This window comes from Pseudophryne corroboree, chromosome 1, assembly GCF_028390025.1.
Source record: "Pseudophryne corroboree isolate aPseCor3 chromosome 1, aPseCor3.hap2, whole genome shotgun sequence".
In the NCBI taxonomy this organism is placed as follows: Eukaryota; Metazoa; Chordata; class Amphibia; order Anura; family Myobatrachidae; genus Pseudophryne; species Pseudophryne corroboree.
In genome coordinates, this window is record NC_086444.1 from 850,148,895 (window position 1) to 850,173,043 (window position 24,149).

At 43.0% G+C, this 24,149-nt stretch overlaps 1 protein-coding gene across 3 annotated transcripts in view; it reads left to right on the forward strand.

Moving 5' to 3' along the window:
* Window positions 1-23,225, forward strand: part of PRKG2 (protein kinase cGMP-dependent 2) — a 168,844-nt gene extending 145,619 nt beyond the window's left edge. For 2 of the 3 annotated variants that reach the window (XM_063919953.1, XM_063919954.1), the window contains 7 exons: window positions 4,779-4,868; window positions 5,685-5,826; window positions 8,066-8,229; window positions 10,492-10,614; window positions 16,822-16,884; window positions 20,167-20,233; window positions 22,302-23,220. In XM_063919953.1, the coding sequence (XP_063776023.1) occupies window positions 4,779-4,868; window positions 5,685-5,826; window positions 8,066-8,229; window positions 10,492-10,614; window positions 16,822-16,884; window positions 20,167-20,233; window positions 22,302-22,397 (745 nt within the window). In that variant the 3' untranslated portion in view covers window positions 22,398-23,220. Of the gene's footprint in view, window positions 1-4,778; window positions 4,869-5,684; window positions 5,827-8,065; window positions 8,230-10,491; window positions 10,615-16,821; window positions 16,885-20,166; window positions 20,234-22,301 lie in introns of all 3 variants that reach the window. The other variant, XM_063919955.1, reaches the window with a different exon arrangement.
* Window positions 23,226-24,149: the final 924 nt, after the last annotated feature.

Here is a 24,149-nt window from a genome sequence, read left to right on the forward strand (position 1 = left end):
TCCGCTTGCCTGTTGCAAGCGAGATGTCCGTGCGTGCGCACAGAACCTTCAATCCGCCCGAGCTTCGCCGATGGTGTTGCGGGAAAAGTGGATAGGGAGCTCAGGTTGAGCAGGATGGAGGGGCCGTTTAAGTCAATCCCGGTGGATGACTTGGTCATCTCCCCGGTTCGGGTGGTGCCAAAGAAGACTCCGGGCGCCTTTCGGCTGATTCAGCATTTTTCTTACCCGCCACGAGCGTCGGTCAGCGACGCCATACCACCGGCTCATTGCTCGGTGGTGTATCAGTCGTTCGACGAGACGCTAGGTATGGTCCGCAGCTACGGGAGCGGGGCCCTCATGGCTAGGATCGATGTTGAGTCATCTTTTAGATTACTGCGGCATCCTGTCTATCAATTTTGGGGGAATGAAATTGACACCGTGGCGGGAGAGTGTAGCCCGCCCCAGGACGAAGTGTCAAAGCTCCGCGAAACTATTCGCCGTTTCAACGGCTCGCGTAAAGTCACGCTGCGGCAGGCTCAGTCCGTGCGGGGCATGCTGAACTTTGCTTGTCGGGTGATACCGATGGGCAGGGTTTTCTGCAGGAAGCTCGACAGAACTGCAGCGGGGTGTGCCAGGCCGCATCATTTCGTTCGTTTGTCCTCTGAGTTAAAAAGGGATTTGGCCGTTTGGGCTTCATTCCTGGAGGAATTCAACGGGGTGAGCATATGGCAAGCGCCAGCCATTGACAGCGAGAGTTTGCAGTTTTTTACCAATGCTGCGGGTTCCTCTGGATTCGGCTGTCTTCTGTAGGGATCGTGGTGTGCGGCATCTTGGCCGGCGAAGTGGCATAGCGAAGGTCTTAAAAAGGATCTGGTGCTGCTGGAGCTTTTTTCCCATTATGGTGGCGCTGGAAGTTTGGGGCGATCGGTTGGCTAACCGCAGCATAGTGTTCAGGGAGTTAATCTGGCCGTGGTACATGCGATTAATAACCAAAGGGCGAAATCGCTGGTGGTACTACGGGTTCTTGTACAACTGCTTTTCACTTGCTTGCGTAAGAACCTATAGTTCCGGACGCAGCACGTGCTCGGGTTGGAAAACGAAATCGCAGACGCGTTGTCGCGTGGACAGTGGGAGAGATTTCGGGGGTTTGGCTCCCAAGGCCGAAGAGCAAGGTTTTCACTGTCCCGTTTATGTTTGGCAGGTGACCGTACCGGACTGAAGGGTTTAGCGTTGCGGTCAATCGCGCCGGACACGCGCAAGGTGTACGGACAGGCTTGGAGTGAGTGGGAGGAGTTTGTCCGGGGGCGGCAACATCAAGGTAAGAGCAGGCATCGGCTGTTGCTTTCTGTTAGGTGGCAGCGCTACGTCTCCGACAGGTCACGAGCAGTGGTTTCTCGGTACTTGGCAGGCATTTCTTTTTCTGCAAGCTGCGAGGCGTCCCTGACGTAACGAAAAGCGAAGTTCTGCGGAAGGCAGTGAAAGGGTGGGCGCGAGTTGCGCCGTCGCCACCAGATAGGAGGCGGCCATCGATGCGGCTTTGTTGCCGGCCGTAATAATGGCCGGAGGGCGAGTTGAGTCGTCCAGGTTTGAGACGCTTTTGTTTAGTTTGGCGTTCTCGATGGCTTTCCACGGAGCCTTTCGATTTTCTGAGTTGTTAGCGCCTTCCAAGAGAGCAGATTCGCGTTTGCTGGTCGAGGACTTGGTAGTGGGTGAGAGGTCCTGGCTGTGCAGGTTACGACGCTCCAAGACGGATCAGGTGGGGAGAGGGCGCTGGGTTACAATGGTATCAGCGCTGGAAGAGAGCGTTGCCCGGTGAGGCTGGCACTGCAATACGTGGGGGTGCGACCCGTTAAGGAGGGGTCTGGGCTGTTGCATTATGATGGGCTGCCAGTCACGAAATACCAGTTTCAATGGATGCTGAGTCGCTGTTTGGCGGGCCTGGGCCTCCCACCCACTGCTTTTGGTACCCACTCCTTTCGCATAGGCGCAGTGACGTCGGCTGCTGCGGCGGGCTACTCCAGAACGGATATACAGGCGGTGGGGCGATGGAAAGCAGCGAGTTATAGACGATATATTCGCCCCGTCGCATGAGAGGTCGGTTTGCGCTTGGTGCTTTGCGTAAAGTCGCAATGTATTATGCTGTTACAGTTCTGTGAATTTGTGGTGTTGTGCGTCTGTTGGTGTTACCCCTTTTTGTTTTGTTTTTGTTTGTTATCCTACTCAGGGATTAGCTACTCGCCGTTGCTGGCATGAGTCGGCAGCGGGGGTCTGGAGTTATTTGCGATTTTTTGCCTGACTTGACGGACTGAATTCTAATCCATAATTCGGCTAATTTGGTCTAATCAGAGTCCCTCAGCAGGTCTTTACGTTTCACCTCCAGCTGAGTTATTACATGTGTTTCCCATTTTATACCCCCCCCCCCCCCTTCCACCTCCCCCCCCCCCCCCTGTTTTTATTTCGTTTAATTTTATTTGATTTTCCCCCTTTGTGTCTTTAATTGCACTTCTAAATTGGCAACGAAAAGTGGTGCAGTCGGCTAGGCCGTGACTGCTGCAACAGCGAGTCATAAAGTTTTCTTTTTTGGCAGATCCTTCAGTATAAACAATGAATAAGCCTCTTAGTAATCAATTCTACCCCTCTTTTTCCCTTCAGGATGGTTTTAAGTCAATTTGACCATTTGGGTGGTTGGCCACTCTTACATTTACGGGGCGGCCAGGTTTGTGGCCTCAGAAGGGTCTCAGGCATTGTTTGGAATACAGGGTGTCAGATGGCTTGGCTGGCGCGGAATGATGTGGGGTGAGCTGAGTAGTAGGTTAGTGAGTCAGGCCAGCAAGCATGGAGTCCCTAAGGTTTTCGTTGTCCATCTAGGGGGCAGCGACTAGGGGAAGAGGACATCCTTGGAGCTGCGGTGGGCCATGATACAGGATCTGGCAAGTGTGACCGCGCAATGGACCAATTTGTGTGTTGGTTTTTTCCATGATGGTGCCGAGATTTGTGTTGGAGGGGTGTGGCGGATGGTCGCCGGATTGATGAGGCCCGGAAAATGGTGTAAGGAGCTGTGGCACAGTGGGTGCTGTCCCACGGCGGGTAGGGTGGTCCGCCACCCGAGGATACGGTGCAGAGACAGCCACCTTTTCCGGTGCGATGGAGTACATCTATCCGAGGAGGAGATGATGTTTTTTCTGGAGGATCTAGGTTTCGCTTTGCAGGAGTTAGGGTAGGTTTCTGGTGGCGGTGCGAAAGACTTTGGGGATGAGTCTTTCGCTGTTGGCGGAAAAGAACGGCAGTTTCGTATGGTAGAGAAAACTGTAGTGTTTTACAGTTTGTTGTGGTTTAGGTGCACTCACCTCCATCGACTTATGGCCGCTTGACCACCCATCCGGGAAGGCAGCGGCAGGGCACCCAGGAGCGGTGGGTAGCCACTGTGGGGGTTGAGTTGTCACCTATTACCGGTTTATGGTAAGCTTTTAGTAAATTTATAGGATTGAGTTATTTAAGTTAATTTAGATTAAGGAGCCGTTCTTTTGGGCCGCCACCATATGCCAGATGGAGCGGCATATTAAATTAATCTCTTTTTATTACAGGTTTCCTAATGGTTAGGGACAAATAAATAGCTAGCAATTTTCTGCCAAATTCAAGTCTCAGTGTCGTTATTTCTGGTTATGATTATGAATGCTTTACTTTCAAAGAAAGGGGTCCACCAAATATCACTAAGATGTTTAGAAGAGAGTATTGACTGCATAGGAGAGAAAAGAGTTAAACATCTGGGGAGGGGTGGACCTAGCTGTTAGGAAAGTACAGCCTTTAAGGGGAGGGCTTGATATATATAGGGAAGGCGAGGCCATTTTAAGTCTCTTGGTGATTTGGTTTCCCTCCCTCCCGCCCTGGTAGTTGGAGATTGTGGCACGTGGTGCTTTGGCTCTAAGTTGTTGGCTGTTTTCGTTGGCTATTTATTGGCGGAAAAGAACGGCAGTTTCGTATGGTAGAGAAAACTGTAGTGTTTTACAGTTTGTTGTGGTTTAGGTGCACTCACCTCCATCGACTTATGGCCGCTTGACCACCCATCCGGGAAGGCAGCGGCAGGGCACCCAGGAGCGGTGGGTAGCCACTGTGGGGGTTGAGTTGTCACCTATTACCGGTTTATGGTAAGCTTTTAGTAAATTTATAGGATTGAGTTATTTAAGTTAATTTAGATTAAGGAGCCGTTCTTTTGGGCCGCCACCATATGCCAGATGGAGCGGCATATTAAATTAATCTCTTTTTATTACAGGTTTCCTAATGGTTAGGGACAAATAAATAGCTAGCAATTTTCTGCCAAATTCAAGTCTCAGTGTCGTTATTTCTGGTTATGATTATGAATGCTTTACTTTCAAAGAAAGGGGTCCACCAAATATCACTAAGATGTTTAATGATACCCGTGCAGTATTTCCCAATAAGTGGTAAGCTTATTTGACTGCTGCTTCTGACTGTACTGCTTACGCCATCTATAGGTAGCATAAGCAGCACGGTCTTCCAGGCATTGCTGAGTTCCCGCCAGATTAAAGCACAGTACACAGGAGCAGACTGGCGTTGTGCATGCACATTAGTTAGCAACCCGCCTGCCGGCAACTCAGCATAGAGCGCTGGAGAGGGGGAAGGTAGTGCCTGACAGGTAAGTGATAGTAAATACCAGTGGCATCGCAGTATCGCAGTGATACTAAACAAAATATGTCACCAGCATTTGGTATCTTTGTTAAATGGAGCCAATATTGAAGTATAATATAGCTAGAAATTGTTAATATGCATAAATGTATTTTCAGGTTATACCGCACTTTTAAAGACACAAAATATGTGTATATGCTCCTTGAAGCATGCCTTGGAGGAGAACTTTGGAGCATCTTGAGAGATCGGTAAATACTTTTGTCAGTTTCATTTTTAATTAATCTTGAATACACATATATTATGGGGGGGGGGGGGGGGAGATTTATCAAATCTCAAAGAGAATTAAAGTGGAGAAGTTGTTCACAGCTACCAATCACCTACAAGGGGTCTATTCATGAAGCAGTGAAAAGAGTGGAGAAGTGAGCCAGTGGATAAGTTTCCTATGGCAACCAATCAGCTTTTAAGTAACATTGATCAGGTGCATTCTATAAAATTATACGTAACAGTTGATTGGTTGCCACGGGCAACTTCTCCACTGGCTCATTTCTCCATTCTTTTCACTGTTTCATAAATAGACCCTAACTGTAATTTTTGTAGCACAGCCTGTAAAATAACAGTTAAAAACTGATTGGTTAGCATGGGCAACTTGTCCAATTTATCTTTCTCCAAGATTTGATAAATCTCCCCCATTAACATAAAATACAGTAGGTTAATGCTTAATATTGTTTTCTATTATGCAAGTTATTTTAATATTCACGATATACATCAAATGCAAAGTGCTTTCAATAAGTAAATACAGGGAAATTATTAGAAAATCGGTGTCTATGTGGTTGAAAAGACTTATGAAGCGCTGTTGACTTGTACAAGAGACACCAGCTTACTTATATGATCAGAGAAGACTTTTCACTTAGATTTGTTTGGAGACAATGAATAGTTTCTGAATGAAAGCTCGTAGTTATGGTGCAATCACTATGTGGGCACTCACAAAATGTTGAAACACTATCATGTGGCACATGTCAATGTCAAAACAGATGCGTAAATTGATAACATTTTGCTCTCACCAGAGGCAGTTTTGATGAGGCGACAGCTAAATTCTGCATTGGATGTGTGACTGAGGCATTTGAGTATCTGCATCAGATCGGTGTTGTGTATCGAGATTTAAAGCCTGAGAACTTACTTTTAGACTCGGAAGGTTATGTAAAACTGGTAGGTTTATTGTGTATAAAGTGACAAGTGAGAATGCAACAAAATATTAATGAAGGATTAGTGCACAATTCATCTGACCTAGTTGTGTACGGCTACTACTAATTTATTTGGTTTTGGTTGGGAACAAAATCCCGGCACACAGCATGCCAATGGTCAGGATCCCGGCAGCGTAATCCCGCCGTTCAAAATGCCGCCGTATTCCGGTGAGTGTTTTAACCCTAAACTGCAGCCTAACCCTAACCACCCCCTTACTTACCATCGGGATTTTGAGCGTCGTGATTCCGCTGCCGGGGTTCCGATCTTCGGCATGCTGTGTGCCAGGATATTAACTGCATCCCTTGGGTTTATAGAGTTCTGTGCATGTTTAGTATAGTTTATTGGATATCCTTCAGATTATGGAAATAACTATCCACATTTCTTACTGTCCTTAGTTCACACAAAGGGGGTCATTCCGAGTTGTTCGCTCGTTATTTTTTTCTCGCAACGGAGCGATTAGTCGCTAATGCGCATGCGCAATGTCCGCAGTGCGACTGCGCCAAGTAAATTTGCTATGCAGGTAGGTATTTTACTCACGGCATTACGAGGTTTTTTCTTCGTTCTGGTGATCGTAATGTGATTGACAGGAAGTGGGTGTTTCTGGGCGGAAACTGGCCGTTTTATGGGAGTGTGTGAAAAAACGCTACCGTTTCTGGGAAAAACGCGGGAGTGGCTGGAGAAACGGAGGAGTGTCTGGGCGAACGCTGGGTGTGTTTGTGACGTCAAACCAGGAACGACAAGCACTGAACTGATCGCACTGGCAGAGTAAGTCTCGAGCTACTCAGAAACTGCACAGAGAAGTCTTTTCGCAATATTGCGAATCTTTCGTTCGCAATTTTGATAAGCTAAGATTCACTCCCAGTAGGCGGCGGCTTAGCGTGTGCAAAGCTGCTAAAAGCAGCTTGCGAGCGAACAACTCGGAATGACCCCCAAAGTGCTTTTGCGCATTGCTAACAGTAACTATTTAATGTGTAAAGCCAGGTCCGAAACTAGGATTTTCGTCACCCGGGGCAAGGCAATAGTTTGCGCCACCCCCCCCCCCCGACCCCCACCACCACCACAAAAAAAAAAAACCAACAACAACAATAAAACAAACTGTCAGACTAAAATGTCAGATTACCAGTAAATTTGAAAAAAGGGGATACAATATTTCCCTATGTGCCTCAAATGCCCTGCAGTATGCATCACATGCCCCACCAGCGTGTTCAACTGTGCATCACATGCCCCACCAGCGTGTTCAACATGCTCCACTGTGTGTCCCCATACATTGCACTATATCGTAACACTTCGTCACTGCACTACATTCCCCTATCCACTGCACTACATCACTACACTACATCCCCTACACGCTGAACTACATCACTACACTACATGCCCCTATGCACTGCACTACATACCCTATATGCTACACTACATCACTACACTACATCCCCTTATATGCTACACCACATCAGTGCACTACATGCCCCTATATACTGCAATACATTACTACACTACATACCCTATATGGTACACTACATTACTACACTACATCCCCCTATAAGCTACACCAAATCCCCCCATCTGGGAGGCAAAGCGGAGCTTGATACTGCTAACTGAGAGCACAGTGCGCTTCTATAACTTGTACAGTGCACCGCACGCTAGTCGCAGCACTGCGTGGCAAAGAAGAGATTTAAGACAGTAGCCGGCATAGGAGAGATCCCAGGTACTGGAGCTCACCCATACAGCGTTGGTGCCAGCTGTGGGCAGACAGGTGGGTCAGAGACATTGCCAAGGGTGCTGTCTGCTGCCTCACTGGAGCAGCACAGCACTGCCGGTAAAAAAACAAAACAAAAACAAAAAAACCCTGTTCCTCTGTAACTTCTTGGAACCCCCTCAAATCCTGCACCCGGGGCGCATGCCCCCTTAGGCCCCCCCTAGTTACGGCCCTGGTAAAGCACAACTATTGTACTAGAAATGAGAAAGGAACATTACTTAAACATGACGCACGTAAGTAAGAATGTAGCACAGCAAGTGCTCTGTACAGTCATTTGAATTATGTTAGAAGAACAGCAGTATTTGCTAAGACAGTGATGTGGACACCATGCAGCTATCCTTTGAAATCTCATGCAGAGCTCTAATCTAGTTCTTATTCTTTATAAGCCAGATGGTTTTCAGGAATGCCTGATAAAAGAAAACTCACTTTATATACTTTACATCTTAGGTTGACTTTGGATTTGCTAAGAAAATCTTTCCTGGCCAAAAAACTTGGACATTCTGTGGAACACCCGAATATATTGCTCCAGAAGTCATTCTTAATAAGGGTCACAGCTTCAGTGTGGATTTCTGGTCACTTGGCATACTACTGTATGAGCTGCTTATAGGAACGTATGTGGTTTTATTACAGCAAATTAGTAGCTACAGTATACACACTAATAAACATGTTAGAATAAAATAATTTTTTTTGTTTTATTGATTTTCATGTATGTTACTAATAGGGATGTTGTGTTGAGATAAGGTGTTTGTTGTACTCTGCTGATCCTTTTATTCAAAGGGACAAAACAAGATTGCTTCTACTATATATTAGGAGAGATGCTTTGGTTCAACAAAATTGCTTGGAAAACCATTGATTTGTATGACAGTAAAATGCTAGGACAGTATCCTATTAGCACTGATGCCATTTCAGCCAATCAAAACGTGCGGATATCGGGATGGTCATTATCGCAGTATCCAATTAGAGGCCGCTTTGATCATCCGAAATTGGACCCGCGACCGCACGAAATTGGACCCGCAACCACACGAAATTGGACCCGCAACCGATCCTATGTGTTATCCCAGCTCTGGCAGACCCTTACTGCGGGTTATGCTTCGGGTGCCTGAGGCACCCATAGCATAATCCCTGATAAGTGCCGACATCGGGGCGGAAAGGATGCAGGCATTGGGTCAAAAAGGATAGCCCCTGGCGATCTTGTTAGCATCAGTAAAGTACCTCTGCTAGTACGATACCTACCATAATTTGGGTCTGAGATCTAACTTCAGTAAATCGCTCCATTAAAGCAGACATATGCACCCACTTGAGCATAGACAAGGGATGCACAGTAAAGACCTTTTTTTTTTTTTTGCAAAATCAGTAAATGATGATGATGTCGCCAGCACTGGTGAACTACTTCTGATTGGCTGTTTGTGATTGTACCACTAAAGCTGATAGGTGTTTTCTTCATTACTTGCCCATGCATTAATTTTTTGTGTGCGTGTTGCAGCTAAATATTTTGGGGTCATACAAGGGATGGAGAGCTGTATCTCCTGTATCAGATAGGTTTCTTACTTGTTAGTCTAATAGTAAATTCATTTTTTGCGATTAAAAACATGGACTCAAGTGTGTATGATTTATTGCTGATGTACTAAGCGCTTATGCTACTAATACAGACGACAGCTAAATCTTTCCCTGTGCAACTGCAGTTCTTTAGTCAACACATTTTACGCCTGCATCAGCCCCGTTATGTGTAGTTACATACTCTGCATTAACCGGTCAAATGTGTGCATGGTGAGTAAGATGTAAAACAATAGCAATAACTTAATACTACTGTATGATATACAAGCTATACCAGCACTGTTTAACTTCTACATTTACTGCTAAATAGTACCCTTCAATGCACATCATTGGCTATTATTTTAAACAAATTAAAGGGAATGTCAGTTAGATATATTGTTAAGCTGAGTATATCTAAAGGCCCATACACACTTGCCGATAAAATGAGCGATATTGCTCATTATCCCCCTTCCTGAGCGACGTCGCTCATTTTGTCGACTAGTGTGTATGCCGCCAGCGTCGAACGATGTGCGGCTCCGCAGGTCGGCAACAATCGTCGCTGTCGGCAGTGCATGCAAGCTCGATCTGGACTGTTGTCCAGGAGCTGCATGCACGGCCGGCGGCTGCGTGACGTCACTGAGTGATATGAGCAGTCATATTGCTCAGTGTGTACGGGCGGCCGCCGACCGCCCGGCCTGGCAGGGGTAACACTAGACGACATCGCTCATAGAACAACGTCGTCTAATGTGTATGGACCTTAACAGTACCTGAAGGACTATCTCATATACACTCTATACACCTGCTAGCTCTCAGCATCAGTCACATCATTTGATCAGTTTCTGTGGGTTTGAATAACACTGCATAGATAGATTTTGGCATAAAACCATGAGGTTCAATGCAGTATTTCTACAGTGCTGTCATTAATATTACATGTGTTCGGGGATGCACCTGTGAGAAAGAAGGCATGTACATTGTAATGAGACTGGGTAGTGTTAAAACTTGATTCATTGCAGAACTTTCATTGGTATCTCCCTCCGCAGAGCAAAGTTGGATTATTTCCTTGTTGGAGAGGTCTGCACTATGCTGTATGAATAGGAGGCAGTTTTCATGGGAAGCCATGTGCAGATTTCCAACAATAAACATTATATTAGCTGTAAGTTTTCTTTGTTTGGTTTATTTTTCCATGGCGACTGAGAAAAAGTGTTTTCTTTACATGTTTCTGCAGCTGAGTTGATTTCTTAACAAGACAGTTCTGTTTTTGTTATTATATATATCTTTGGGAGGATTATTTTTCATGTGTAATATGTGTAACATAACATATCTTGCATATTTCTCGCCAGCCCTCCTTTTGCTGGGCCAGACCAGATGATGATCTACAATTTAATTCTCCAAGGTATTGAGAAATTTGAGTTTCATAGAAAAATAACAAAAAGGCCTGAAGATTTAATCCGACGGCTGTGCAGGTAAAATTTTTACTTTATCAGATTAAGAATGTGCACCTTCCAAAAATAACTTAAAAGTAACAGTAATTAGTTATTGAGGGAATTAGGGATGTCCTGCCACCATAGTCAGTGTGATGCAGCTCTAGTAACACCACCTCTCCCATGGCACCTCTCTTGCCTCCTTTTGCGTCTCTGGTATTAGTAAAGATATTTTGCTCTGTAATAATTGATTTCAGGACACACCAATCACATTTGCTCTGTCCTGCAATGATTGCATTAGTAGCACATTTCTAAACGTATGAGTGGAATATGGGCAGAAGAATAAGGATTCTTTCTCTCCTTTCTCTAACCCACTCAAGACCTTAGTCACAGTGCTTCTAGTACAGTGATTGTGGGAACAAGTGCAGGTGATTGATGTTACTGTATGCTTCCTTCTGTAGTCAGTAACGCAAAGCAATATGATGGGAACTGCTGGGGGAGAAGTAGGTTGTGTGCAATTTAGATCATTGGGGAAGAATTTAAAATGTAAAAGCAAGTATAAAATGATGTTATCACATAGCATCGGTATAAGACAGTGGTGTCTATTTACTAAGACCTGGATGGAGATAAAGTGGACGGAGATAAGGTACCAACCAACCAGCTCCTAACTGTCATTTTCAAACACAGCCTGTAACATGGCAGTTTAGAACTAATTGGCTGGTACTTTATCTCCATCCACTTTATCTCTCTCTTACTACATAGACCCCAGTGTGTTAAAAGCATGGAAGTAGAGGATACAACAGTAATACAAATCTTAATGAAAAAAAAAAAAGAATATTTACATAAATTGAATATTAGAACTTAATTTGGTGTTATATATACTGTAGTTGTGTGATTAGTGTACTAATTGCATAGTACAGGGACATTTTCCCACATAAGCCACCAGACACACACATGCTACTTAACCTTGTTCTATTTAGTCTTTAATTGCATGATGAAATGCTGTGTGACGGCAGCAGAAGTAAGATGCATCTCTTGTATCTAGTCCATTAACACTGTCCATAACCACCCTCTAACAATGCCTGCAGAGCGTAGTGCACACAGCTGTTAGGGAGGGTGTGGAAGGTTGGGAGCAGGTACAATGAGTGGATATAAGACATTGGGTACAGGAGACTGGCAGTAAGGATGTCGCCGGTCAGAATAACAACACTGGCATCCTGATTGCCCAAATACTGACAAGGGTGACTAAACTAACCCTCCTTTCCTGCAGTCTAAACCAAACCCTCCCTTCCTGCAGCCTAACCCTCCCTTCCAGCAGCTAAACCCTCCCCACTCCCCTCCAGTCTAACTCGAACCCTTCCCCCACAGCCTAACCCTAACCCTCCCCGGGACATATTTACATTCGGTACTCTGGCTCTGGCATTTTGACGTGCTAAGTACATCCCAAAGACAGTATGTTAAAAGCATGGAAGCAAAGGATACACTCAAGCTCCTAAATGCAACAGAAAGCAAGGCTAGTAATAAAGGAACTCTGGTCTTTGCCACCCACAGGATTATTGCCACTTGAGACAAAATTCTCACCTTGCTTTTTTCTTTGCATCCTACTACATCCAAATTGAGGTACAGTATTTCTGTCAGGAACTAGTTACTTTCTGCATGTTACAAGATGGAAGCCATTGTTCACACAAATAGAAAATTAAAACCTGCCTAAATTTTGTAAGAAAAAAATAATACATTCACCCCAAACCATCTGAGAAAATGTCTTATGGCCTAATGACACCAAGGTTGGACTGTTTGGCCTTAATTTCAAAAGTCATGTTACACCAAGGTTGGACTGTTTGGCCTTAATTACAAAAGTCATGTTACACCAAGGTTGGACTGTTTGGCCTTAATTACAAAAGTCATGTTACACCAAGGTTGGACTGTTTGGCCTTAATTCCAAAAGTCATGTTTGGCACAAAGAGAACACAGTTTATCAATCAGAGAATACCATACCCACTGTGAAGTTGTAGCAGCAAGATGCTATGAGGCTATAGTACTTCTCTTCAGCTGCGATGGTGGCTCTAGTCAGGATAGAGGGTATAATGATTAACTGAATATATCAAGATATTTTTCCACAAAACCTATTGGCCATTCTCAGAAATCTGAAGATGGAGAGGAATTCTACCTTCAAACATCATACAGTAATTTTCCAAATCATACATCAAAGTCAACCTCAATCTGTGGAATGACGTAAGGAGTGCTGTGCACAGGAGGCCCCCTCACACTTTAATAAACATTGACCTTTTTTGCAGGGAAGAGCGGGGTATAGTTGTAAATGGCAAGTAAACAATTTTGACTTATTAAAAAGACTCACAACTTACACAAAGTATTATTTTAGGGGTATGTACACTTATGCAACCAGGGTAATGTACAGTTTGTTATTTTTTATTTTTTTGTTTTTCACTAGCATTATGTTGATCACAAGATCACATTAAAGGTTGGAAATGTCTGATATGATATATTTTGATTTTCAGGCTTTACATCAAAATTCGTACAATTTCAGTCAGGATGTGTAGACTTATTATACCTACTGTATATATTCGATAGTAGCAATTAGATCAATTAACAATCAGTCTAATTGACAGAAAGGGTAAAATATCCTGCTAGTGATTAGAAATACTTTAAAGTATGATTTTATTTATTTATTACCAGTTATTTATATAGCGCACACATATTCTGCAGCGCTTTCCAGAGAATATGTGGCCATTCACATCAGTCCCTGCCCCAGTGGAGCTTACAATCTATATTCCCTACCACATATACACACACACATTCATGCTAGGGTTAATTTTTGTTAGGATCCAATTAACCTACCAGTATATTTTTGGCTCGTGGGAGGAAACCGGAGTACCCGGAGGAAACCCACGCAAGTACGGGGAGAATATACAAACTCCACACAGTTGGACCATGGTGGGAATCGAACCCATGACCTCAGAGCTGTGAGGCAGTAATGCGTACCATTACACCATCCGTACTGCCTATTTGTTAAAGACAAGTGGCATATCTATATTTTATGCTAGTTCTGAAAGGAAAATAGTGTATGGTATATTGCCTATTACCCATTTTTGTATGATCATGTGACTTTTGTACACATTTAAAAAAAAAATCATATATATATATATATTTCCTTCTAAAAAACAAATAGAGGAGTTGATGCTACCAACCAGCATCTACCTATCATTTTATAGAATGTACTCGATAAATGCTTCCTTGGAGGTGATTGGTTTTATGGGCAACTTCTCCACTGGTCCACTTTTCCACTCTTTTCACTGCTTTATACATCAATCCTTTTATCTAAATATCTTTGTTTATTACCCTACAGGTGAAACTCAGAAAATTAGAATATCGTGCAAAAGTTAATTTATTTCAGTAATTCAACTTAAAAGGTGACTCATTACATGCAAAGTGAGATATTTCAAGCCTTTATTTGTTATAATTTTGATGATTGTGGCTTACAGCTTAAGAAAACCCCAAATCCAAAATCTCAGAAAATTAGAATATTGTGAAAAGGTTCAATATTGTAGGCTCAAAGTGTCACGCCTTGATCAGCTAATTAATCCAAACCACCTGCAAAGAGTTCCTGAGCCTTTAAATGGTCGCTCTGTCTGGTTCAGTACAATTCACAATCATGGGGAAGACTGCTGACCTGATATTTGTGCAGAAAACCATCATTGACACCCTCCACTAGGAGGGAAAGCCTCAAAAGGAAATTGCAAAAGAAGTTGGATGTTCTCAAAGGGCTGTATCAAAGCACTTTAATAGAAAGTTAAGTGGAACGGAAAAGTGTGGAAGAAAAAGGTGCACAAGCAGCAGGGATGACCCCAGCTTGGAGAGGATTTTCATGAAAAGGCCATTCAAAAGTGTGGGGGAGCTTCACTAGGAGTGGACTGAGGCTGGAGTTAGTGCATCAAGAGTCACCACACACAGACGGATCCTGGACATGCGCTTCAAATGTCGTATTCCTCTTGTCAAGCCGCTCCTGAACAACAAATGTCAGAAGCATCTTACCTGAGCTAAAGAAAAAAAGAACTGGTCTGTTGCTCAGTAGTCCAAAGTCCTCTTTTCTGATGAGAGCAAATTTTGCATCTCATTTGGAAACCAAGGTCCCAGAGTATGGAGGAAGAATGGAGAGGCACACAATCTAAGATGCTTGAATTCCAGTGTGAAGTTTCCACAGTCTGTGTTGATTTGGGGAGCCATGTCATCTGCTGGTGTAGGTCCACTGTGCTTTATTAAGTTCAGAGTCAACGCAGCTGTCTACCAGGACATTTTAGAGCACTTCATGCTTCCTTCAGCAGACAAGCTTTATGGAGATGCTGACTTCATTTTCCAGCAGGACTTGGCACCTGCCCACACTGCCAAAAGTACCAAAACCTGGTTCAATGGCCGTGGGGTTACTGTGCTGGATTGGCCAGCAAACTCACCTGACCTGAACCCCAAGAGAAAGATGAGAGACATGAGACTGAACAATGCAGAAGAGCTGAAGGCTGCTATTGAAGCATCCCGGTCTTCCATAACACCTCAGCAGTGCCACAGGCTGATAGAATCCATGCCACGCCGCATTGAGGCAGTAATTCATGCAAAAGGGGCCCAAACCAAGTACTGAGTACATATGCATGATTATTCTTTTCAGAGGGCCGACATTTCTGTATTTAAAATCCTTTTTTTTATTGATTTTATGTAATATTCTAATTTTCTGAGATTTTGGATTTGGATTGTGGTTTACAGGTTATCTTAAACTGTAAGCCACAATCATCAAAATGAAAACAAATAAAGGCTTGAAATATCTTACTTTGCATGCAGTGAGTCTATATAATATATTAGTTTCACCTTTTAAGCTGAATTACTGAAATAAATGAACGTTTGCACGATATTCTAATTTTCTGAGGTTCACCTGTAAACACTGAGCCTCAGCTTATGACACAGGCAGTAGTGCTATTGTGTTGTCCTGTCTGGAACAACTTAGAACGTCTAGTTTCATATTGCATTAGGGGAAAGACTATCACAAAGGTGACAACCAGATAATATAGGGTAGACTATATGGGCCAAGAGGTTCTTATCTGCCGTCAAATTCTATGTTTCTGTGTCACATGTAAATAGTGACATCACTAAACCAAAGAGTGTTCCATTCTGAGGCTGGAATTAAAAAAAAGTGTGTTTTTAGCATTATCACAGAGGGATTTATGAAAGAGCTCCTTTGCCATGTGTGTTAACTTGAGTCTACACAATGGTGGACGTGTCTGGCAGGAACATAGTCACAAACCACAACTATTTAATAAGCAACTGCAGCTGCTTGATTAAATATAAAGTAGGGACAAGCACTGTATGCTGTCTTATATTCAACAGAATGTCTATGGGCCTATGATATAGAAAGTTATCTAAGACTGTTGATTTAAGAGAAAATGCCAATTTTTTTTAGATATTCATACATTTTATGCAAATAATTGCCCTCTCAAATTCCAAAGCCTATAATTGAAAACAGGTATTTAATCAATATTAAATTCTACATACCATAGTTATTTTCTCTTGTGGTTCATTTCCATGACATCTCACAGAAAAATTCTGGCAGAGCAGCTTTTAATGAAAAAGTACTAAGAACTTACAGTGGTTTTATCTTAGGCATGAAGCAATGATTTTACATTCAAATAGCTGTCATGGGTTTGACATAATGTACATCATTGCAAATTTTAAGTAATGAATTGAAAAAATTACAATTAAAAATAAATAAGGTTAAACGGGCCCATATGTATCAAGCCTTGGAAAGTGATAAATTGCACGGTTATAAAGTAGCAGCCAACCAACTCTTAACTGCCATGTTACAGGCTGTGTTTGAAAAATGACAGGATCTGATTGGTTGGTACTTTATCACTATGCAATTTCTCACTCTCCAAAGCTTGATAAATCTGGGTCTTGATATCCTAACCTCAGACAGAATGTAAGAGACGTATAGTTACCATTGTACACTGAATGTGTTATGTACAGAAGTAGATTTTTACACAAATATGAAGGGCTTCATTCTGTAGACTCCAAACTACATATTTGCTAGGTAATTTTCACTTTCTTCTATATCTAAGAAACAGTTACGTAGGTGTTGTAAAACAAAATTCTGAGAGGAAAAAAAACCCTAAATTTAGTAATTGAGAGTGATCACCCAAACAGTGAAGATAGTACTAATGTGTCATATCATTTTTGTATATATTTTCACAGACAGAACCCTGCAGAACGAATCGGAAACATGAAAAATGGAATAGCTGACATTAAAAAACACAGGTTTCACTTTAACATTTTTTACGTGTGAAAGTCTCTCTAGTGCAAATTAATGCAAAACTAAATGTTTTATGCTATAGTGATTTAATAGTTTGCACTTATAGTAAAAATGTTACTTTTTTATTAATCTTTTGAATTAGCACATTACTTGAAAAGGATGTACATGAATGTGTAGTAATTTCATAATCATGGGTTCATTACTTTTAATAACTGATTCTTTTTCATTCAGTCTTAGCAAATTATCAAATAAGTGAGTGTCACAAAAAAGTTCTTGGGAGCCATATTCAGCCAATGGGGTGATACTTAGATAACTGTAAGCTGCAAAACATCCAAAATTCCCAGAATTCAAAGAGGCAAATCTCCAGGTATTGCTATGAATAATTCTGCAGAGAGAAAAAGCAGCTTCACTCAACAGTCGATGTCAGGGTTATATCTGGCCAGTGAGTAGCAGTGGGAATATAGTGATAGTTACAGTTTCCAATGGTAATAAAACGAGAATGCCCGGGAAATGAGAGGCACAGGAGTGACAAAGGGGATGTAGTTATTAAATGAGTTATTAGAACATACTGTATGGAGGTATCATTGTTAGAGTGTTTCTGGAGAGACTGGTTCAGAGATGTACACAGACCCAATTACTTCGCAGTTAAGCGACTATCTGTGGTCTGGGCATGTGTGTAAGTGGCATTATGCTTGTTCTGTGATGGTCACAGAGAGGATTTATTCACAGAGTGATTGACAGTCAGGGACCCTTTGGGGGAGGTAACTGGGGAGTGGCGGCAACCGTTTTGGAGGTGTATTACTGCTTGCCACTGTGATACCGTGTGCAGTAGAAATGTCTATGGCATCTTCCTGCGGCCATATTGCACAGCCATAGAGCTACTCACATGGTCAATGTTTCTCTGATGTGCGTCTGCTGTTTGCGTCTTTGAGTGGTGGCACAGAGACAGTGATTATGGACGATTCAATACATAGTGTTCCGTCTAGAATTTGTAGCGATCAGGGCACAGAGGCAGTGGGAGCACTAAATGTGCGCATGCGAAAAAGAAGCGCAGCAGGCCGGGGAGGGGGGGTGCAGCCCAGCCGACGTCACCATTGTGGTGGTGCGGCCCCCTTAACGTCATTAAAAAGGGCGTCTCTCAGCCGTCGGCGTCAGTGATGGGAGTGTGCCCAGCACCTCCAGAGGTGCTGGGCTTCCCCCAAGCTCTCCCGTTAATGTGAATAGATGCCGTGCGCAGCGACGACAGGATGTTTTAGCAGGGCGCCGCTAAAGGGGCAGGGCGCTTTTCGCCCCTTAAAAATCGGGCAGGGCACGCCTAAATATGAGAGTTAAGTGCAAATATTATAAGAATAAACAATGCAAATTTATTTATATACTGTGTCATTCATTTGGACACTAACAGGAGCGTAAATTCATTCCAGACGCCTGGAGGCAAATTGGAGTTTGGTGCTCCTCCCCCCCTTAAAAAAAAGGGGATGTGTGTGTGCATTCTTTCTTGGATATATTGGGGCCGCAAACACCCCTAAGGAGGGCACCGGAGCTAGTATCTAGTTGGGGAGGTGAGTGCCGACTGCATCGAGGAGTGTGTGTGTGTGTGTGTGTATATAATCCTGCAGAGGATTAGTAGGGCTCCAGCTACGCTGTGTGACAACGGCCGGTGGGTCAGGGTCAGACTCACGAGATTCAGCCATCTGCAGCATGCAGAATCAGCGCTCCCCGGTGGGTCCCATCTCACAGTCCAGCAGCAACAGTGGGTGCACTGTTGCATGCTGCAGCTCAGGTTGACCGGTACCAGACAAGAGCCGCCCTTTTCCATATTGCAGATGTTAGCAGGGCTCCTGGAACAGAGACGCCACAGAGCTCTGTTGGAAGAGCAGCAGTCAAACTTGAATCCCGCTGTGAACCACACAGATGTGCTGAACATGCATGTGCCCCTTCAGGGCTTGGAGCCCGGAAGCAGGCATCTCCATTGCCTCCTGGAGTTACACCCCTGGATCGTAGGCTAAGGAACAGGATTTCAGTCTATGGGAGATATGTATCAAAGAATGGAGAGAGATACAGTTCCAACCAATCCGCTCCTAACTGTCATTTTTTAACCATAGCCTGTAAAGTAACAGGAGCTGATTGGTTGGTACTTTGTCTCTCTCCAAGCTTTGATACATATGCTCCTCTGTCACATACATATCTTTAAAATATAGGCCTGTTCCTGGATCTATAGACAGTGCAACTACGTTCTGTACATTTCTTCCAGGACTGAGAAAAAAGAAATGTTTTTCTTCCCTTTAGTCTGTTCCTCTTTTTTATACACGACAATGGGGGTAATTCCAAGTTGATCGCAACAGGAAATATTTTAGCAGTTGGGCAAAACCATGTTCACTGCAGGTGAGGCAGATTTAACATGTGCAGAGAGAGTTAGATTTGGGTGTGGTGTGTTCAATCTGCAATCTAATTTGCAGTGTAAAAATAAAGCAGCCAGTATTTACCCTGCACAGAAACAAAATAACCCACCCAAATCTAACTCTCTCTGCAAATGTTATATCTGCCTCCCCTGCAGTGCACATGGTTTTGCCCAACTGCTAAAAAATTTCCTGCTGCGATCAACTTGGAATTACCCCCAATATCTTGTTGGATTTGTCAGCTTTCTCCGATCCCCTTACAGAGAAAAAATATCCTGCTATGAACTTACATAATATTGTGTCAACAGCAAATTCCCAGACACTGCTTTGAATCCCTTCAACCAAGTTATACCAAGTACATACAAAAGAAGTGGATGCAGGACATAGCATGTTTTATTATAGTACAGGTTGAGTCTCCCTTATCCAAAATGCTTGGGACCAGAGGTATTTTGGATATTGGATTTTTCCGTATTTTAGAATAATTGCATACCATAATGAGATATCATGGTGATGGGACCTAAATCTAAGCACAGAATGCATTTATGTTTCATATACACCTTATTCACACAGCTTGAAGGTCATTTTAGCCAATATTTTTTTATAACTTTGTGCATTAAACAAAGTGTGTGTACATTCACACAATTCATTTATGTTTCATATACACCTTATACACACAGCCTGCAGGTCATTTAATACAATATTTTTAATAACTTTGTGTATTAAACAAAGTTTGTGTACATTGAGCCATCAGAAAACAAAGGTTTCACTGTCTCAGTCTCACTCAAAAAAGTCCGTATTTCAGAATATTCCGTATTTCGGAATATTTGGATATGGGATACTCAACCTGTATATATAAATATAAAAATACACCAATTTTATTTTGTATTTCAGGTGGTTTAATGGTTTTAATTGGGAAGGACTGAGTTTGAGAAGGCTTTCATCACCTTTAAAACCTGAGGTAAAGTATACAGCAATGTAACAGGTACTGTAATGCACCTTTGTTGGAGAAGTTTGTGTATGCTCTACAAACATGTAATACCCCACCCTGTAAACCTAGAAAGATGCGATTATCCTTAGTGGTGGAAAGTTCCATTGCTGCTGAGAGGGAATGTTATAAATATACAATAACATTGCAAATTAGTAAAGGGGAGTAAAACAAATGCTGCTTTTTGATCAGGTTAAAGGTGTTTGAATTACAGTTTGTATAATGAATGTGTCAAATGGCCCATACACACTAGACGAGAAAGTAAAGGATCTCGTTCAGAAGTGCCAATCTGAGCGAGATCTTTTACAATCTTGTCTAGTGTGTACACTCAATGTCCTTAATGCTGCGCGCTCCCTCGCATCGTTAATTAACCCCTCCCTCGTCTAAACATGTACAGACGAGGGAGGTCCTCGTGAACGAAAGCTGCAGCATGGGCTACGTTCCACCTGCCGCCCCACATCCATCTCTCCCTTCTCCGCTGTTATTGGCAGGTGTGTATGCATTTGACGATGCCGGGACCCCGCCGCCGCCAATATCGGCGTCGGCGGGAACTCGTTTAGTGTGTATGGGGCTTTTGACAACAGTATTTGTAGCGTAGCCCAACAGAAATGTACCAGCTATTGGAGTGAGCATGTAGAAAAAACTTACAAACAGTAACTTAACAGGGAATTGGAAAGCTTCTAAGATCATGAAGTGAAAATCTCTGGATCATCACACATTATGTAGAACTAAGTAAGTATTGGGTCTTCGATCCTCCAAGATCCAAAGACCAGAAAGGGAAAGAAAGGGAAAGAATTATTGCCCATCATTATCTCCATAGCTATAATCCCCAAAGTCACTGTGCGGAGCACTGCTGCAATCACTGGGAGGAAACCTCCTGCAGTCACTGGGAGAAGCCCTAATTTAGTAATTTGGAGAAGCACTGATGCAGCCACTGAGAGGGGTCCTACTGTAATCACTGCGAGGAGCACTGCTGTGATCACTGGGAGGAACCCTCCTGCAGTCACTGGGAGAAGCCCTGATATAGTAACTTGGAAAAGAACTGATGCAGCCACTGAGAGGAGTCCTGCTGTAATCACTGCAAGGAGCTGCTATCACTAGGAGAAGCCCTGACATAGTAACTTGGAGAAGCACTGACGCAGCCACTAAGAGGAGTCCTGCTGTAATCACTGCGAGGAGCACTGCTGCAATCACTGGGAGGAACCCTCCTGCAGTCACTGGGAGAAGCCCTGATATAGCAACTTGGAGAAGCACTGATGCAGCCACTGAGAGGGGTCCTGCTGTAATCACTGCGAGGAGCACTGCTGCAATCACTGGGAGGAACCCTCCTGCAGTCACTGGGAGAAGCCCTGATATAGTAATTTGGAGAAGCACTGATGCAGCCACTGAGAGGGGTCCTGCTGTAATCACTGCGAGGAGCACTGCTGCAATCACTGGGAGGAACCCTCCTGCAGTCACTGGGAGAAGCCCTGATATAGTAATTTGGAGAAGCACTGATGCAGCCACTGAGAGGGGTCCTGCTGTAATCACTGCGAGGAGCACTGCTGCAATCACTGGGAGGAACCCTCCTGCAGTCACTGGGAGAAGCCCTGATATAGTAATTTGGAGAAGCACTGATGCAGCCACTGAGAGGGGTCCTACTGTAATCACTGCGAGGAGCACTGCTGCAATCACTGGGAGGAACCCTCCTGCAGTCACTGGGAGAAGCCCTGATATAGCAACTTGGAGAAGCACTGATGCAGCCACTGAGAGGAGTCCTGCTGTAATCACTGGGAGGAGCATTGCTGCAGTAAATTGAGGGAGCAATCATGTAGTCACCACGGAGAGCACTGCTTCACAACTTAATGGAAGTGGGGGGATGGGGGGTGGCTTGCCAGGAAAGTGAGCTGTCATTCTAGTTATATTAAATGTCATTTGTCTTACTTTAAACATAATGCTCCAAAAACAATGACCTGTAACTATAAAAAGGAAATCACAGTGTATCGTCTATAAACACAACATATTTTTGATGTTTGTTTTTTATGCTGTTTTATACTTCTAGCTTGATGGGCTCACAGATCACAGCTATTTTGACAGTTATCCACGAGATGATGAAATCCCCCCTGACGAGATGTCTGGATGGGATCAAGATTTCTGAAAACATCCTTCTGCAAGATATCAGATTACATGTAGGGAAACCCAGACTAAGGAAAACATTAATAGAAGTTCTTTATAGTTTATGATGGTTGGCATAGGAAGCGCGATCCATTGCCTGTCACTTGGCATGTCGATAACACCATTCACCATTAACTGTGCCACAGTGCTAGTGTAATACAATGGAGTGAGTTGGAAGTTTGTATCACTGCTCACAACAGTTTGTTATCCACCATATCATGCCAATTGCCCCAATAGAATGTACTCCATCTGTATAACATATTCTGCAAATAATTCTATAATATGCTGGACAGTGTTAAAGTTTAGTAATGATTTAATGAGATTATTTGTATATGACAGCAATCAAATTAGGGTTGTTAGCTATTGTCACCTGGTGGGGTGTTAAAACCCACAGCTGCGTGATCCACAGTTGCAGACAAGAGGATCCTTCAATAATGTTTATTAGGACATTTTGTAACTTACTGTACATACTCCTTATGGTATTCATATCCTTGTGCCCTTGAAGTACTGTAGGGACTAATATGTGGACAAATCAAGGCCTTGGTACTGTACATACCTATGTCTATTTCATTTTCTGGTATGTGGCTGTAGGGGACCTATATCTCCACTGATCTCAGGAGTCTGAGCAGAAAGAACCAGCACTGTATAATGGGAATATTTTACTTTATCTCACAATGCCAAAATGGTGTTAAAATCGTATTATTTTCCTAGCAGCATTTTCTAATGTTTTGTAATATGATGGAACATTTTACTTGTGAGAAATTCTGCATTTATACTGTTTTTTTTACAGTAGATTGAATTTAATAAATAATAATAAAGCTCAATTGAAAAGTGCAGTCGTCTGTAATATAAATGACAAATATATTCTGTGAGCTTTGGTTAAAAAAATCTTTAACATTTAATTGGGGGTATTCAATTGTTTGAAAATGGTGTCTGTTTTTTCCTATCTAATAGACAGGAAAAAACAGACACCCAACCGACTTTTGAAACAATTGAATATACCCCAACGAGTCTATTATTTTATAACTTACATTACGAATGCTGAAAAGCTAGATGCTGAATGTATGCAGCATCAATGATCCATAATTCTATTAATTTCCGTGTTCTATAATATATGTGAGCATATAAACTTTATCACAGCATTTATGGACCCCTATTCCAACCGTCACCTTTATCCTGTTCTCTTATCAGTGTGTATGAACTCTATAACATTACATATGGCATAAAAGGTGCACTGTACCGGCTGGTGGTACTTGAGGACTTGAGTTTAGAACCCCTGTATTAGGTTATACTTGTCATGATATATTCCGCCCCATTTTAATGTTAATTCCTGTGTATGTTTGCTAAGAGTAATACACTGACGATTCTCTTGGAGCATTTCAGGTAGTTAATCAGCCATAATATGCCATTCCCGAAGGGCCCATCTCAGCTAACATCACTACTTTTTCTTTGCATACATAGAGGTATGCAGGAACATTTGTTAAATGGAGTCTGCCATAATTGGCGGATATGTACACAGCTGAAACATCACTGTTGTAGACGGCACATCACCGCTAATTAAATCTGCCCGTCCGTGTAAGAATTTCCCATCTATTCACATACAAATGATGGAGAAGACACCAAACAGAGCAATAGGGCCCAGGTTATCATTTACAGAGGTGTGCACATGCATCCATGCACAGTGCGGACAACATTTACATACATACAGTACTACAGCAGTTGAGTGTGAAGGGAT